This window comes from Salvia splendens, chromosome 10 (assembly GCF_004379255.2).
Source record: "Salvia splendens isolate huo1 chromosome 10, SspV2, whole genome shotgun sequence".
In the NCBI taxonomy this organism is placed as follows: domain Eukaryota; kingdom Viridiplantae; phylum Streptophyta; class Magnoliopsida; order Lamiales; family Lamiaceae; genus Salvia; species Salvia splendens.
Genome location: NC_056041.1, coordinates 11,442,967 through 11,460,042, shown reverse-complemented (window position 1 = coordinate 11,460,042; position 17,076 = coordinate 11,442,967). Strand labels below are relative to the sequence as shown.

Here is a 17,076-nt window from a genome sequence, read left to right as displayed (position 1 = left end):
CTTGATCCAGATACTGCAAGATCGGCGTCATCCAGTTCGGCGAGCTGGATACTGAATGCACCTCGGCTTCATCAATGCTTCGATGCATTAATTCTTCCGCCTTTGAGCTCGGATCTGAGGCCAACTTACTTAAGGTATCTGCTCGGCTATTTTCCGCTCTGGGAATGCGGATTATCCGAAAATAGGAGAAACTTCGGCTGATGCTTTGCGCTTTGTCCAAATACTTCTTCATTCTCTCGTCACGAGCTTCACTTGTACCCAACATGTGATTTACTATGACTTGTGAATCACAATGGACTTTGAGAGATTTGACGAGCAGACTTTGCGCTAACTGGAGTCCGGCCAGGAGGGCTTCGTACTCGGCTTCATTATTAGTAGTGGGGAATAGGAACCGAAGTGAGTAGGTTACCTCGGGTCCGTCGGGAGCAACAAGTAAAATACCAGCTCCACTTCCCATCTTGTTTGAAGCTCCATTTACGAATCCGCTCCAGCAATCCGGCGGCTCTTCTTCGGATTCCAAGGGCTGTGCTAGTTCGACATTGGCAGAATTTTTCTGTTCGGCAATGACAGGGATTGCTTGATCGAACTTGGCCTCTGCAAGAAAATCTGCCAAGGCTTGTCCCTTGATGGCTTTCCGAGGTAGGTACTCGATTGAGTGTTCTCCCAGCTCTATGGCCCATTTGGCGATTCTGCCTGATGCTTCTGGCTTGGTCAAAACTTGCCGAAGAGGCAGATCGGTTAAAACGCATACCTTGTGAGCATAGAAGTATGGCCGCAGTCTCCTTGCTGCATTTACTAACGCCAGAGCAATTTTTTCCAGAGGTTGATACCTTGTTTCTGGACCTCTTAATGCTCGGCTTGTAAAGTAGATGGGAAACTGCTTTAGGCCTTCTTCTCGTACAAGCACCGCGCTAATGGTTTGATCGGATGCCGCTAAGTATAAGAAAATCACTTCGGCATCTGTTGGAGCAGAGAGAATTGGAAGCTTGGCTAAATAACTTTTGAGCTCGTCAGAAGCCTTTTTCTGCTCTATGACTTCAGAGACGATTTAGTCTTCTCGGCAGGGAGAGCTTCAATAGTTAGGATTACTCCATCATATTGCGGCTCGTTATCGTCTTCGGGATCCTGTTGCCTTTTCGGATCCTGAGGAGCGCAGTTCGCACCTCCCTGCTTTTTGTTCCTTTTCGGCTGCTTGCTTTGGTATTTTTTTAACGTCCCTGCTTTCACAAGGGCATCAATACCTGCAGCCAAATGTCGGCACTCCTCGGTATCGTGACCGTAGTCTTGATGGAAGGAGCAATATTGATCCTGAGGTCGGCGCGCGGCCGATTTCGTCATCCGCCTTGGCTTTTCGAACATATCGGAATGCAGTTCGAAAATTTCCGCTCTTGACTTGTTCAATGGTACGAACTGAGCGGGCGGCTTCTCAGGATTGAGACGTGGTCCCAATCTGCCTTGTACCGGTGCCCTTTGAATTCTTTCAAAAGGAGTTCGGCGAGGAAACCTCTGATCGCTATGATCGGGCTTCTTTTCGTCTCCTCTAGATGAGCTGTCTAAAGACCGTTTTCGACGGTCTGCCTCATCGGCACGGGAGAACTGGTCCGCAATGTCCCACATCTCTTGAGCTGTTTGCGGACCGCACTCCACGAGCTTTCTGTAGAGAGCTCCGGGCAGGATTCCATTTTGGAATGCCGAAATGACAAGTAGATCGTTGAGATCATCTACTTGTAGGCATTCCTTGTGGAATCTTGTCATGAAGTTGCTGATCTTTTCGTCGCAACCTTGACGTATAGAAAGCAGCTGAGCCGAAGTGATCCGGGCTTCCGCTTTCTGAAAGAACCTCCTGTGGAATGCATCCATTAGATCTCGGTAAGATCTAATGCTGCCTTGGGGGAGGCTATCGAACCATCTTCTTGCGTTCCCGATGAGCAGCTCGGGAAACAGCTTGCACATGTGGACCTCGTTGAGACCCTGGTTCGCCATGTTATATTGATAGCGTCCCAAGAAATCATGAGGATCCACGAGTCCGTCATAGGTTATCGACGGAGTTCGGTAGTTCCGCGGCAAAGGAGTTCGGGTGATATCGTCCGAGAACGGAGTCTTTAATGCTCCGTACATGGCGAACCCGACATCTCTTCGGTACGGAGGAGATGGAGTTCTCCTGTGGTTCCGGTACCGAGGAGGAACAGGAACATGTCGGGGTTGAGGATTCTTTCTCCAGGAAGACACGTCACTACTGCGGTAGTGACTTTCATGTCTGGATGAGGAGGGAGAATCCGCCGTTGTCTTCTCCGGCTGTTGGCTCTTCTGCAGGAAGGTTAAGAACTCCTCCTGCTTCTCAGCCAAGAACAGCTTGACAGCTTCATTTAAATCGGGCTGCTGGGAAGACTCGGTGCGATCTCTCCTGGAGTGGCTTGTTCCTTCTTCGTGAGAACCGGAGGTAGATGTCTCCCGAGGCCGTTTTTCAGACCTGCGAGCTGGACTAGCTTCCTCACGGTTATCACGAACGGTATTATGGGTGTTATGTGATCTGGTATGCATTTTTTTTTTGGGGTGGAAAAAGGGTCAAAAATTCGCTTTATCACAAATTTGGTTCTCTGTTTTCCCACAGACGGCGCCAGTGATGGATCCGCGAATTTCTGATGTTAGTAAATGCTGGTAGAGAATAAAGACTACGACACAGAGAATTTACGTGGTTCGATTTACTGAAGTAAATCTACGTCCACGGGAAGAAGGGAGGGCAGAGTTGTATTGCTTGATCTGTTTTCTACAGCTTACAATACAGACTTGCTATTTTATCTTTTATGTATCTAGAGAGCCCCCTTTTCCTTCTGATCTAAGTTCTATTTATACAAAGGACCAAGATCGTGGCATGCAGCACCATTTACTAGGTAGTGGATGTCGTGGAGATCGTGGCGATCTTCATGGGTCCACTATCCTGCATGAGTTAATGACTGCTTGACACCACTAAATAGATCGTGGGCGTAGTGGAGGTGGAAATCCTGCATGAGTCCACTATCTCCTAGTTCGGTCGAACTATCCTGCATGTGATCCTGCATGAGTTGACTATCTTCCAGTTCGGTCGAATACTGAGACCGAACTGCTGAACTATTGCCGAGCAGCTTTAGCCGATCTGAGAGTAGAGCTTGACTGGTCGGCTTTTACCGAGCTGTAGGCTGGGGCCGAACTCTTTGGTAATGCCGAACTGATACTCTTCCTTGGGCTTTGGGCTGATGGGCCGTCACTGCTGTTGGGCTTGTTTAGTCCGTACCCCATCACAACTCCATAAGGGTTAGAGACAATTTCTATAAATTTTAAATAGAAAAAAATTAGGCTCAATGTGTTTTCGCCCAATATTCTCCTGAAACTTTTGGTCAAAACTCACCACCCGTATAAATACATAAGTATACGAAAATGAAATAAGGTAGTACTAGTACATATTAAATTAGAATTTCTCTAATTGCGAGTGACTATAAGTAATTACTCTTATGCTCAATTTGTTCCAGTAAAATTAAGATACATATTTTGACACAACACAGCCACTCAACCTTGGTAAAGATACACCACAAAATCATTGCAGTTTCATATATAATCCATGAACCTTTTAAGGAATACCACACATTATCAGTAGATTAATGTTCTAACCCGAAGATACATCCGAAAAAATACTAGAATCAGATGAAGAACAACAAGAAGAAGAAGATGAAGAATCATCCACTCCAGCTCCACTAAATCTCGATTTCTTAAAAATTACACGACACAACGTCCAGTTTCCTATTCGAACCAAGCAACCCTGCAAACATAATTATACCAACAAATCAATTAATATTGTCTTATGAATTACGTTAAATTGGTATCATAGCTAGAAACAAATACCTGGTCACTCGCATGCGTTTGCTGAGTTTGTGAAAGAGCAAGGCAGTACTCATGCATGATCCAATCAGTTCTAACAGCACAACGCTGCTTCGTACGTCTATGAAATACGTATGATTTTCTGATCCCAATAATTGGCATCTTTTTCGAACAAATTATTCGTTTGGCCGAACCGCTACCCTTCCAAACACCACATTCACTCCCTCTCCCCATTTTCCTACCTTCCTTGTTACAGAAAAAATACATCTCCTGCTCTCCATCACCTACAAATTAATTAATATTTATTGTATCAAATTTGCAAATATTTAATACTATGAAAAAAGTATGAAAATGAGATGTATATATACATTACCTGGAAGCTCCCATGGATCATAAGTGAAGACATCGAGTTCAGGGATCACAAGAGCAGGCATAGGATGGTTAAATGTTTTACGCGACAAATATTGGAAGACGATCTCTTCATCTGTGGGTTGAAATCGAAAACCCGGGGGCAGTTTGCTCTCTCCTTCTCTCACTAAACTAAACTTCTCCATATCAACAATGAGATGAGAGAGAGAGAGAGAGAGAGAGAGAGAGAGAGAGAGAGAGAGATAGCCTGCGAGCTTGCACGGAAGGTATGCCCTTTGGAGCTTTTATATGTGGAGATGTTAATGATAGATAATGATATATCCTAATTAATAATTATTCCCTTTTAAGTATTTGTTTGCATAACAATTTCTTTTTGTTGAAGGAACTGCTTTTGCCACAAATTCAAACCCTGCATCTAATTACTAGTTTGATTATGTTTGCTTTCTTGCACTCAGTTACTTTAAATTATGGATTTCTGACATCTAAAGTTCACTTCTCCAATATAATATAAGATTCATGTCACAAAGATTGAAATCTGATTCCTTCTTTTCCTTAGTAGGTATATAATCTTTTTTTTTTCTAATTATGGCCAACCAGGAACAGATACTGGTGATCAGTGTGTTAATTACAGTTATAATTTTGATTTTGTAGACAATTTACAAATCAATCACGTAGGAAAATAAATTAAATTCATTAGACAAGGATTTAATCTAGAATTTATTGCAAGTGATTTTTGTTATAAACTTTTCCACCTCCGCTACTACTTCACGTTGAAGGGGGCATTTTATTGGTATCTTTGGAATATATGAATTGAGGTTGAAAGCAAAAAATCAAAGAATGGAAAAGGGTTATACTTTTTGAAAAAGTGAAAATCCTTCAAAAGATTTAGTTGGAGGAGGAAATTGACTTGAAAGAGGGTTGCATATGTTCTTTCCTTCATGTAGAAGAAGTTGCTTTTCTTGCTCATATTTATTATTTATGTATATTTTTACAAATTAAACCTTTCTTTTATTCTATGAACTAAAAATCAATTTGTACAATTGCTTTCTATGTAATTAATTACAAAAATATATATTCTGGTATTTATAAAAAAAAGTTGTATATTTTCAATTCTCTCACCTTTGTTATTCAACTCTTTCCTCTAAAAACAAGTGATTTACATTCCACAGCAAGAAAAGCACAAGGCTGAGGTCAAATGCAACATTGCTACTCTTCTAAATCCGATATCAATAAATTGAAGAAACAGACACACAATCAAAACCGAATTCTATTGAAACAACTACATATGCACAAACACCAATCCATCCGCCAGTTTCTTTGGCTCAATGTTCTTGCTTCCCAAATATCATTACTTTACAAGTATTGCTGATATTCTGTTACACTATCACCATTACTAGAAAGGGTTACCCGGTTCGACCCTATGGCGAGGGCTCTGTCATTCGCCTCGTCCCATACTGACTTCCCTTGCAGACTCTTGGAAACTGCCAAGGTTGTACTGTCGAAACTAGCACCCACTGAGTGAGAAGGCATCGTAGGCTGCTTCCTTTGCACCTTCGCCCGGAAATCATTCTTTGATTTAGGAATACTGCCACAGAATATATCCATAAAGTTTCCAATCATTCCTCTGTTGTAGGGGTTGCCACGTCTGCTATATTGGTATCTAAAGTTCTCATATGTCGTCTGTTAAGAAAAAAAAAACATGCTCAAAAATCAACGGTGCTATATTGTAGGGGTTGCCCCTAAAACTCACGTTTATAGTTGGGGAGTGTCGACAAAACATCAAAGTGCACGTTACCTGGTTTGTTGCGATGAGGTAGAAATGGAAGATCGAGAGCCCTCCTACGAACCAGAGTCCCAGGAAAGTGTAAATAATGAGTGCGATGGAGGCGGGTGTTTTAGTCATAGCTTTCCATATGGAGTAATTCTTACTGTTCTTTATCTTTACAATGTACACCCAGCAAAACCCATGAACGTACAAGGCAAGCAGCATTGTGGAAAAGACAAACATGTAAAAGAACCGATAATTCCTCTGCAGCCAAAATCAAGAATAGTTTAAACACAAAGTGAAACACACACACACATATACATAGTATCTTTGTGTGCATATGTTCATATAGATTGACGTGTAGAGCAATCAACTATAACAAGAAGTCTTCACCAAATGGAATATTACTCCCTGAAAACACATCTATATAACTTTATTTCATAGTATAAATATAGTGAAAGCTTGATTGAGGAGCTTTAACTGAGGTATATAACAAAAGTTCCTGAAAATTCAAAAATACAACTTACCAGTCCAATACATTGTCCAACCCAGGGACAGTGATGATCGAATCGTTCCACACAGTTGTCACATATCGAACAATGTGAGCAGCGTGGAGGCCTGTACAGCATACAAGTGTCGCAGTATTTGACTTTCACAGTAGCTCCGTTAACTATAACATCTTTTGTACGAGGCAAGCGAGGTGTTTGGCCAGAGCCCAATTCCATACTATTATCATACGTTTCCGGTTCGGGAGGTTGAGCATTGCGAGGAATAATACCGGGGTCCCTTCCAGAAGTCAACAGAAGCAGCACCAAAACCTGGAATAGCACAAAAGATTGCCACATCAATTAGTTTCTCCAGATGCAAACCCTACTTTATTATCTTACGAAACACACTTCAATTGCAATCAAGCTCCACTTTCTTCCCAGGACTTTCTAAGAGCTCACAGCTGTTCTCCATATTTCCATTATTTTGTATAGTTTCACAAGCAAAACGCACTTCTACTTTCTATATGACACAACTTGTCGCAAGTCTGAATGAAGGTCCATTTCCATAAACCTTACGTTACAGTCGCAACAACAATAGTTCTAGAACAAAGTATCAAGATTTTCATACTCCCTCCGTCAACAAAAAATGGTCCCATTTTGCCATTTTGGGATGTCCAAAAAAGAGAGTCCCATTTCTAAAAATGGAAAGTTTCTCTCTCATAATTTATCCACTTTTTCTCCTCTCGCCCTTACTTTACCCACTTTTTCTCATCATCTCTCCTACTTTACCTACTTTTTTCTCATTCTCTCTTACTTTATCAATTTCTCATTAAAACCCGTGCCGTCCACAAATGAGACTATTTTTCATGGACAGTGGGAGTATGTAATATCGAGCAAATCCATCACTCTCTACTAATCTAATAGGCTGTCCCAAAGAACCCTAATTTCCATCCCTCTTTACGCAAGTTCAGTTCTTTAGTGAGTTAGTCACATGTGATGACTCTTCAACTACTTTATACTAAAATTCGTCCAACAGAAAAAACACGCTAGTTCAAGAAAAATTGAGTTTCAACAGTTTTTCGATATTCACGGCTATTTCCCATTGCTCTCTCGGATGAAACTTATGAACTTTGTTGTATTCGAATCCATACATAAAATGACGCTAAGCATAGCTCTTAAAATAGAATCCGATTGAGGCCTAATAAAAAACGGTGTACTAATACTGTTAAGCAAGAAAGAGTAAAAGTTTAGTATGATAGACGCTATAGAGAGTTCCCAATTTTCACTGCACTGCTGCAGCCATGCTAGAGAACTGTGTGAAGATTCATCCTAATATAACATGTTAGTGGCTGGGCTAATAGAAAAATTCCAGACAAGTGTAAGATTTCAGGGTGGGAATAGAACTTACAAATACAGTCTTGACGATAAATACAACTAAAACGGCAATTCCCCAATCACCAGAAAAATCATCCAGCAGTTTCCTTGCAATGAATAAGCAGAAGACAGCAGCAGGAGCAACTATAAGAAACACCGTTAGAAATATCGATCTTACATCAGGCCCGAAAATAAACCTTCCCCCAAGACAGAATTTCTGCAAGAAAAGAAAACATCTTCAGAAAGATTGACAACACTTTTCTACAGCGTTGTTCTTATTGAGAGAGATATAGACCTAAGACTAGTTGAAGGTGGAACCAACAACAATTCTGCAGTATCCACTTGAAGGTAAGTCTAATCCATAAGGTTGGTTAAAAATATCTATTTAAATTAGAGTTTAAGGTGCTTGACAATGCATAAGAAGAAATTCAAGTCATCACAACATTCAAGCAACTCCAATGGCTAAAGAAAAACACATTTGATTTGAGGCTAAAATAAAGTGATAAACTAATTTCCCCTTCCCTATTCCTCAAACAAGATTGAGAGATGCTCCAAAACAATATAAGGAAGAAAAGGCATATAAAATCAAAGGTTCCCCTAACAAAACTCAAATCTAATCAAATTATTTCAAAATTATCCAAATTTAAGATCAAATACTCTACCAGAAACAGTCAATAAGCAGATAAACCCCTGATTCAATTGAAAAGGGCAGATAGAGAAAAGGCATCAAGCGATTGAATTTACATTACTGCCCTCCCACGCCTTGTATTTCCTGACCATCTCCACCGCGCCCTCGGCGGCGCCGCCCACTGTATTCATCTCTCTCTTTCCCGAAAGAATCTTGCTTTTCAGTTGGAGCAAACTGCACCCTATCTTCTTCCCCGAACAAGAGAAAAACGGAGTGCAAAATGATGGTTGCGAATATTGAATTGATGTGTGAAAAAAGTCAGCAGGGGAAAATGAATGGGAACCGCGAATTTTATGAATAGAATAGTCGAAGACGGCGTGGAAAGTCTTCGATGAACAGCGAATTGAAGAAGTTCCACTAGCTGGGGTTTGACTACGACCACTGACGTCAGTCGCCGGGAAATGACGACAAATCCCGGCCCACTTTTTACTTATTTTCCCAACAGAAAATATGCATAGACATTAGACAGCATTGCTTTACTCTTCTCTTTCTAATATAACTGATGCAAGAAATTGAATGCGATATTAGATTATTGTGTAGTGAATCCGATTCAATTAAATTCAAAGATTGATTTATGATTAATTGAGACTTTATGGACTTTTTTTTAATCAAATGTGCAGAGCTACTATTTACCCATTTACACTCATAAATCCTCTTTTTTTTACTGAGGTTTCTTATCTCTTAATTTAAAGATGGTTGTTGGATGGTTAGCGTATAAATACGGGTACTCATATCTAAAAAATCGGATATTCAAATTTGAAATTTCTAAAATTTTCTATCCAACATTTGACAAGTATTTATCAAAATATCTGATGTAGGTACCCGCACACCTAAAATTAATATGTTTCGTATTTGTTCTTATTATATAAATTATATTGTGATAAGTATGGTAAGTTATTAATATTGACATAATAGTTATTGACTTTTGTTCAAAATTCAAAGTTTTTTTATGGGCAAATGATAGAATTTAAAAACCGCGTCATAGTGAATTCGAACCTGAAACCTTTGAACTCGGGTATTACCACTCTACCGTTAGCAAACTCACACACACAAGTTCAAAGTTTAAGTTCAATACTACTTCAGTTTTCTCATTATACTTTACTTAATTTTAAAATAAAAAACTTTTGGGGTGTAGTATTGGCGAATCGGGATGGGCAAAAGAAAACTTAGAGAGTCATTAAATAAAGGGATATTGGCATATAATATCATAGAACTTTAAAAAAGTTGGGTTTTTCCCACGAACTTTGAAATTGAAAATAATATCACGAACTTTACCCCGAGTTTGTTATTTCCCACCAATGAAGAAATTCCAAAAAATAATATCATGATACGATTTTTTTTTCATAATTTATCGACAACAACTTCTAGAGCTTCAAGTTTTTCAATCATTGAGAATAGTTTTTCTTGAAGCACACCCTCCAAATTTGTTCTTAAATCCATTAAAATAGCCATAATTTTTTCATTGGTGAGAAATAACAAACTCAAGGTAAAATTCATGATATTATTTGCCAAATTCAAAGTTCGTGGTAAAAATCTAACTTTTTGAAAATTTCATGATATTAGGGGCTAATATCCCTTATATAAATTTACCCTAAATTACCCTATGTGACTTCGGCCCTATCTTAGATAAAACAAATATTTATAACTATAAACACAACTGCACAAATCTATAATCGGGTACTATTTAGATATATAAAACCTTCAAAAAATCCTTACATCAATCACACAAACCTATAATTTCAGATATTGAGTATCCAAGATTCATGCGTGTCGGGTTGATATTGAATATACATGAAACTTTAGAACTAACTTTAAAACCCAATGGATGATCAAGTTTTCAACGTAGAGGACATAAAAAGATCAATAAAAAATTCAAAATTGGTAGGGTTGATGACACTTATTCATTATGATTGCGGCTTGCGGTTTACTGTATAGGTAGGTGATGATAGTAGGAACAACTATATTTATTTTAGAGAAAATGACTTATCTTTTCCTGAACCCATGAATTTCAAATGAAAATGTTTCGACATTTTAGGAATTCAATTTTTTTACATTTTTTTGTTACAAAGTTTTAAATTTAGGATGCAACATTTCGTTTCCATTGTGTGACCAAATCAGATCCATTAGATGAATAAATCAACATTCAAGATTATAGAAACTTCTTTAAGAAATTTTATTTCATTTTTAGGTATGAAAAATTTTATAAGAGAATCCGTTTAGAAATTGCCGGATAATAAGCCACAAAATTAGGAATCAAAAAATTATTCCTAAATCCTCTTCGTTTTCCCACCCTAATTCTTTCGTGAGTAAATAAAGTTTTCAAATTTTATCTTCCACTGAATCTAACAAATGATGATAGCAAAAACAGGTCTTGGTACTTTCTTCTATAATTTTTTAGTATTTATAATGCATTTATTTAATTAAATATTTTTACAATTATTTTTATTATATTCTTATACTATAACATTTTGAATTTAGAAGTTTTTAAGTTGAATCTTTATTTAACAAATTTTATAATCTAATTAACTTTTAATTGTGTTAATTAAATTTTTTTCTCTTAAATATTTTAAAATTAATTTAAGTTGCAATATCTACTCAATATTTATTGAAATGTGATAAATTTGTAAATAGATAACGAGCAATATCAATAAATTTTTCATTTTCCCGAATATTTATGAATCGATATTGCAACTCAACTAATTTCAAAACAAATATAAAAAGAAAAGAAAAATAAATGAATTTAACTAACACAAAAAATTTTATTAAATTATAAAGACCAATAAATAATTCTCATTTAACAAAAAATAAATTTTTATAATATAATATACTTTGAATAAACAAACCTAGCAAACTAGTAATAAAGTAGTGCCAAACTTTGATCGAGTTTATGTGAGTGGGTATGACATTAAAAAAATGCACTTTGAACATTATTTTGGGCTTGTCTCCAAATTGAGGCCCAATATTTTTCTAAATAAAAAATGGTAGTTATTACTCAATGAATTAAATAGGTCCTACCGGGAGTCGAACCCAGGTCGCTGGATTCAAAGTCCAGAGTGCTAACCACTACACCATAGAACCTCTTCATTTTCCACCACATACAAATAGATAATAACAGATTACGAATTACTCAAAATATCATTCCCAGTCACCAAATACCGGCAAAATATCATTTGATGTCCCAAGATTAAACACTTGCTCGTTTCAGGTGTTTTTTCACTTTTTAACAAATTTTTAGACAAAAACACTCCCAAAAGTCTAAAGGGCATTTTAATACACTCACTCTCTAAAAGCAGATGCCCTTTTCTAACTCTTGATTTCCCAAGACATCGAATTATGTTTTCATCAGGTGTACGTTGTGTATGTCATTTGATGTGAAAAATTGGAGAAATATTAAAAGAAGTGGAGAAGTACGGAATTATGTTTTCATCAGGTTTATTCATCTTCTAACATAGAAATAATAAAAATAATTCTCATTTGTGCAAACCCTAGTTTCAGTTTCCACCACCACATCCATTACCTTCCATACCAAATTTTACCTTTGTTTCACATATCAAGCTTGAAGGAATTTGAAATGACATACATGTAATTCAATATATTGGTAAATCAAGTGTCAGAAAAGGGGTGCCTACTTTTGGAGAGTCCGTGCACAAAAATGCCTCTTAGACTTTTAGGGGAGTTTTCATCCGAAAATATGGTCAAAAAGTGAAAAAAAAAACACCTGAAATGAGCAAGTGATATAATTTAGAACCGCAAATGATATTTTGCAAGTATAGAGACCACAAATGCTCGTCGCTGAAAGTATAGAGCCTAGAAATATAAGTTCAATCAACTTCTTTTATCATTTTCATAAGTACTTAACTTCAAATCAAAGGGCAGACTAAAAATTAAATCTTTTCCAATTAATTTCTCATCCAAACAGTCACAGGGTCATTGCATAATTTTTTTTCATAAAGTTATATACTGCTAAGAAAAATATTAGTGTCGGAAGTAATAAAGCACCAAATGAGAGTATAATTTTTATAATACTTCAGGAATCACCCTAAATTAAAATCATGGGGTAAGAATAATACAGACATTATTTGAAAAACCGTTGTGAAGAAGGAAGTGCATATGACAGCTAAGCTAAACTAAACTAAAACAATGCCCATAATCTCAAATGCACAAAAGCAGGGTAAATATGAATTTCATCAAAAAAAAGTCGCGAGACTGCCCAAGCTCCGAAGAAGAAGAAGAAGAAAAACTCACGATAGAAGACGATCAAAAGCACCATACCCACAAATAAAATAGTGACCCCATCTGTGATTCTTCAAATCAATAAAAAGAAAATTAATATCTCCTGTACAAGCTAAGAAAACAGAATGCATCAAATAACTAACTAGTCCTATTTCTTATCAATGACTGAACGAGCAGACATTTTCAGCAAGAACTCCAGAAACTCATCAAACAATCTCTCATCCATAAACAATTAAATTGCATTTACTTACTCCTAGATAAAAATCATTGATAATGTCCATGAATAACGATAAAGCATATAATCAAATAGTACTAGTTAACTATCATCCGGTCACAGAAGTAAATAAATATAAACTGGTTCGATTTTACTCAAATCAATATGACAATATACCTAGGTCCACCTTAAGAGAAACCCGTAATAGCTTAACCACCTGCGTCATAATTTCTCTGGAAGTAAGCTAAAGAAAGAGCTACACATCTTACATGTCTTCCAGATAACCAAATTAACACGGCCGCGTACAGCGATAAGAGAGCATACGACTATTATCTTCAACATTCAGTTTCCACAAAATCTATCTTAATTAGCAAACTAAATAGTAGTAGCATATTGCAACTTCACCTGACGATTACCGTTTTAGTATTTTACGCAAATGGTAATAGTAAGATCTAGAGGCCAAGCTTCACCAGACAGAATAACAGAACAGAATTGTGCAGTTTAACGCCTAAGCAGTGACTACGAGTTAGCATTTCCATATGAACGTAAATAGATCAAGCACCAAACTATAGAGAAAACTTAGCGATGAGGATATGGCCTCAATAAAGACCATTTGCTAACATTCAAACAAGATCAATAATATTCCTTCTTCACAGTAGCCAACTCTTATAAGGACAGTTAAAGTATAACCCTATGAAACTAGGAACTAAAACTATCTACTACTACTAATTTCACAAGTTAAAAAGAAGTCACAGGAACAATTCATCATTGTATGTATCTTAATAATAAGGTACAGATCTGCAAAGTATAAACTGAGGCAAAATTAGATTTCTGAATCAAGAAATAAAGTGGATATAAAATGTCACATGCAATTATGGCTATGTATGTTTCTCACGGATGTACTTTTAAGGAGTTTCTGAAGCTCATTATCGCCTCATCTTGGAACGACTTTGCAATTCCAGCAGCTGCTCAAGTGATACGAGGGACCATCTGTCCTCAGTCTGGGAAAACACCTTTTGGTTGAGGGAGTCTATAATTATGCATATATTACCAAATGCATATATTTGATGCCCATCATGCATTCTACCAGGTTTGGGCTTGAACAGCAAACCATTTTGCTGAGCATGGATTTCGATAACTTCTTTCAAGCTTATCTCGTTTCCACCACTAATGCCCTCTGCTGGAATTTCATTATCCGAACTTGGCACGGTCCTATGTTGAGCTTGTGCAGCAGCTTTTTTCTGAGTTTCAAACTGCCTTTGCTCGCGCGCCCTGAGATAGCTAATATTCTCTTTCAATCCAGGGGGAGCCACCTCCATGCCTTCAACTGCCTGGTTCATCATGGCCAAACCAAGATTAAGCCTATACCGGATATGCTCATTTGCCTGAAGTTCTTGAGGAAGGAGCTCTTTCCAGTTGAGATACCACTGGGTCACTTCGTCAAAATTTGGTTCGGAACACAACCAATGATAAAGCACTTCTTGCCACTTATTAAAGAAAACATCCATTAACTGCAGCATGTGATGAGTAGGAATAGCAGACACCCATTTCACGACACAATTAAATTGATCGAGACTCTGATTGGCTGGATTTATCTGGAATTCATGCATGACAATCAACAGTTTTGGAATGATGTACCGAACCATTAAATGCTCCCAACTGGCAGGATCAAACACAGTCTTCCAAGGAGACAATATGGCAAAAGCTGATCCATCACTTGGGTGCCAAGCATGAAGAACACTGGCCAATCTATTGCGAATCGTGTGATAGCAATTCTCAAACTTGTGACCCAACAATGGTAACCAAGGGTGGATCCACTCATGGATGGGAATAGTTTCTCTACGTGGATCCCACGAGTCTACAGCAGCTGATATTTTTGGCATAACAACGTTGTCGAGTATGGCCTGTAGGATAGAAGGAGGCAAAAGTTCTTCCCAAGAATCCAAATACCTAAGCATGGGCTCTGCGTCCCTTGCCTGCCAAGAGTTGGTCCCAGATATTCTTACAGCAGGAAATACGACTTCCATAAGCAGCTGCACGTATGGAGAAGCTGTACTTGAGAAATTCAAAGAATCTTTACCTTGCAACAGTGTCTTCCACAATGATACAACCTCAGTTCCATGAGTTGGATTCTGGAGTGGGTCCCATCCCTGAAATATTCTAATAAATAGAGGCAGAGCATGCGAGCACGCGATGCAAGATAAGTTGCATAATGTGTACTCATCCGGAAATCTTGTCTGTAAATCTACAAATGATTTAGCAAGTGATTCTAAAGTTAACAATCCTGTAGAGCTCTTCTCACCCAATTGGTCCAATACAGCTATTATATCCTCCATGTTTCCAAGCCGTTGTTTCTGGTCATGAGCCTCCTTTTGCAGCTTCTCCTTTTCCTTCTGTAAAGCAACCACAGTCTCCCTTTCGTTTCTCAGATTACTATCAAGTTTCTGAATGTCATGCTCAATTATATCAACTATCAATTTGATATTATGCTGAAGTTCGGGCATTGGGACATCATTTTCCCTGGCCATTTCTTCTGCATTCAAGTTTTCCAAATTTGTCAAAACCCGAACTTGTGGCCCTCTCATGTCAAAAACCTTCTGAACAACTTCAAAACCTTTCTCTTCCTTCTGGGCCAACAGTTCTGCAGCTGTTATATAAGCCTTCTTCTTTGAAATTTTCTTCGACCAAAGCTTTTCATTAGTGCGACCTTCTAGAGAATGGCTGGGACGTGGAACAGATTTTTCATCTACGTCCTGTATTGCTGGACGAACGGCTTCTTTGTAGTCATTAAAACCCATTCCCATATTCTTAGGCCGGAGCTTGGCCTCAATAGGAGCCGTAATTCCCTGCTCGTTTTTACCAAGACCGCCACCCTTGTTGCCCATCTTCTCAAGCAACTTCATTCCAATACCTTTGGTATGCTTCTCAAATTCACCAACACCATTTGGGTCCAAGTCCCTCTTGCTAGCTTGAGATGATTTTTTGGCTGCCCTAGCCTTCTCCTTTTCCTTCTCTTCCCGCAACTTCGCACCTTCCCTGATAATCTTCCCAAATGCAGTAGGCAAGAAGTCATCATCTTCTTCCTTGTCTTCATTTGCCTTTTTCGAATCAGCAGAACCAAATCCAAGGCCTAAACCAGCAGGTGTGACATCCTCCTCCTCCATTACATCATTATCCTCCTTGATATTATGTTCAATCTCCTGACTGGGCATAACTGTGCCAGTCGAAATAAAACTGACAGGCTTAGAGTAGTCAGTCTTCTTCGACGAATCCTTCCTGCGCTTGTTCTTCGACCCAAACCCCTCGTCAGAGTCACTATCACAAGAAGCAAACACACCATAAAGAACATCATCTTTGGTCTGCACACGTTTCTGTCTGCGCTTGCCATAAAACTCGCCACCAATCCACTGGCCATCATCATAATCATTATCCATGCCGAACCTTTCCCTCTCCTGATACTCATCCATCTTCTAGTAAAATTTGGTAGCCTCTGGAAAAATTTGCAACACCAATCAAGCAACTAACAACTAAAGTAGGGTATAAGCAACGATAATTAAATTACAACCCTTTTCCCTAGATTTATTCAAAAAGTAGCTCGCACAGAGGCAGCGTTTTTAACAAACGATAAGGGGTGTCAAATTGGGTGAAAAATTACCCAATCGGGCGTCCAACCATGCTAAAGCGCATTTAAAACCTAATATCAATTCCCACAGTCTCATACTACTATGTTATATCAAACCACAATTTTAATTCCAAGTTTTCAACTCGATTAATACAGCTTGTAGTTTTGTTATACTTGTGATTTAATCACAATACTACTATATCAAAACCCAATTTCAATTCCAAGTTTTCAACTCAAGCTAAATGTCTAAAATCATCTGCTAAATATCTAAAAACTAAAATTAACAATGATATTGCTAAGAGGAATCAATAGCGAGTGGAATATGACGCACTGTTGGGTTGAGGGAGAGAGGAGACTGTTGTTCGGGTCCGGTCGTTGCGACGAGCTCGACCTTGGGTGGCGGTAGGGCAGAGAGTCGGAGAACCGCGAGAGAGAGAGATGTCCCCAAATAGTTGTATAACTAACTCATAT

General features: G+C 38.2%; 3 protein-coding genes and 1 non-coding gene across 4 annotated transcripts; all 4 read right to left on the bottom strand.

Moving 5' to 3' along the window:
* Positions 1–3,559: 3,559 nt before the first annotated feature.
* Positions 3,560–4,497, bottom strand: LOC121750682 (NAC domain-containing protein 83-like). The gene is made up of 3 exons (XM_042145259.1): positions 4,226–4,497; positions 3,877–4,136; positions 3,560–3,793 (listed from the first exon to the last, which is right to left on the bottom strand). The coding sequence occupies exons 1-3, from the start codon at positions 4,404–4,406 to the stop codon at positions 3,641–3,643; spliced, it is 594 nt and encodes a 197-aa protein (XP_042001193.1). The 5' UTR covers positions 4,407–4,497; the 3' UTR covers positions 3,560–3,640.
* Positions 4,498–5,428: 931 nt separating this feature from the next.
* LOC121751061 (probable protein S-acyltransferase 7) lies at positions 5,429–9,078 on the bottom strand. Its single transcript, XM_042145775.1, has 5 exons — positions 8,593–9,078; positions 7,883–8,065; positions 6,514–6,804; positions 6,017–6,250; positions 5,429–5,901 (listed from the first exon to the last, which is right to left on the bottom strand). Exons 1-5 carry the CDS (start codon positions 8,665–8,667, stop codon positions 5,575–5,577), a joined length of 1,110 nt encoding a protein of 369 aa, XP_042001709.1. The 5' UTR covers positions 8,668–9,078; the 3' UTR covers positions 5,429–5,574.
* A 2,464-nt stretch (positions 9,079–11,542) lies between these two features.
* TRNAQ-UUG lies at positions 11,543–11,614 on the bottom strand. Its single transcript has one exon. It is a non-coding gene; the product is annotated as a tRNA-Gln (tRNA).
* Positions 11,615–13,562: 1,948 nt separating this feature from the next.
* LOC121753173 (septin and tuftelin-interacting protein 1 homolog 1-like) lies at positions 13,563–17,076 on the bottom strand. Its single transcript, XM_042148373.1, has 2 exons — positions 16,937–17,076; positions 13,563–16,473 (listed from the first exon to the last, which is right to left on the bottom strand). The coding sequence occupies exon 2, from the start codon at positions 16,448–16,450 to the stop codon at positions 13,910–13,912; it is 2,541 nt and encodes an 846-aa protein (XP_042004307.1). The 5' UTR covers positions 16,451–16,473; positions 16,937–17,076; the 3' UTR covers positions 13,563–13,909.

Bases quoted from the DNA above. Each gene is read 5' to 3' on its own strand.
- LOC121753173 (XM_042148373.1), bottom strand. From the start codon at position 16,450: ATGGATGAGTATCAGGAGAGGGAAAGGTTCGGCATGGATAATGATTAT.
- LOC121751061 (XM_042145775.1), bottom strand. From the start codon at position 8,667: ATGAATACAGTGGGCGGCGCCGCCGAGGGCGCGGTGGAGATGGTCAGG. The intron at 8,066-8,592 runs GTAAATTCAATC...CTTTTCTTGCAG, and splicing joins AGGCGTGGGAGGGCAGTAAT to AAATTCTGTCTTGGGGGAAG. The intron at 6,805-7,882 runs GTAAGTTCTATT...GTGCTATTCCAG, and splicing joins TTATCGTCAAGACTGTATTT to GTTTTGGTGCTGCTTCTGTT.
- LOC121750682 (XM_042145259.1), bottom strand. From the start codon at position 4,406: ATGGAGAAGTTTAGTTTAGTGAGAGAAGGAGAGAGCAAACTGCCCCCG. The intron at 4,137-4,225 runs GTAATGTATATA...ATTAATTTGTAG, and splicing joins TGATCCATGGGAGCTTCCAG to GTGATGGAGAGCAGGAGATG. The intron at 3,794-3,876 runs GTATTTGTTTCT...TTATGTTTGCAG, and splicing joins AAACGCATGCGAGTGACCAG to GGTTGCTTGGTTCGAATAGG.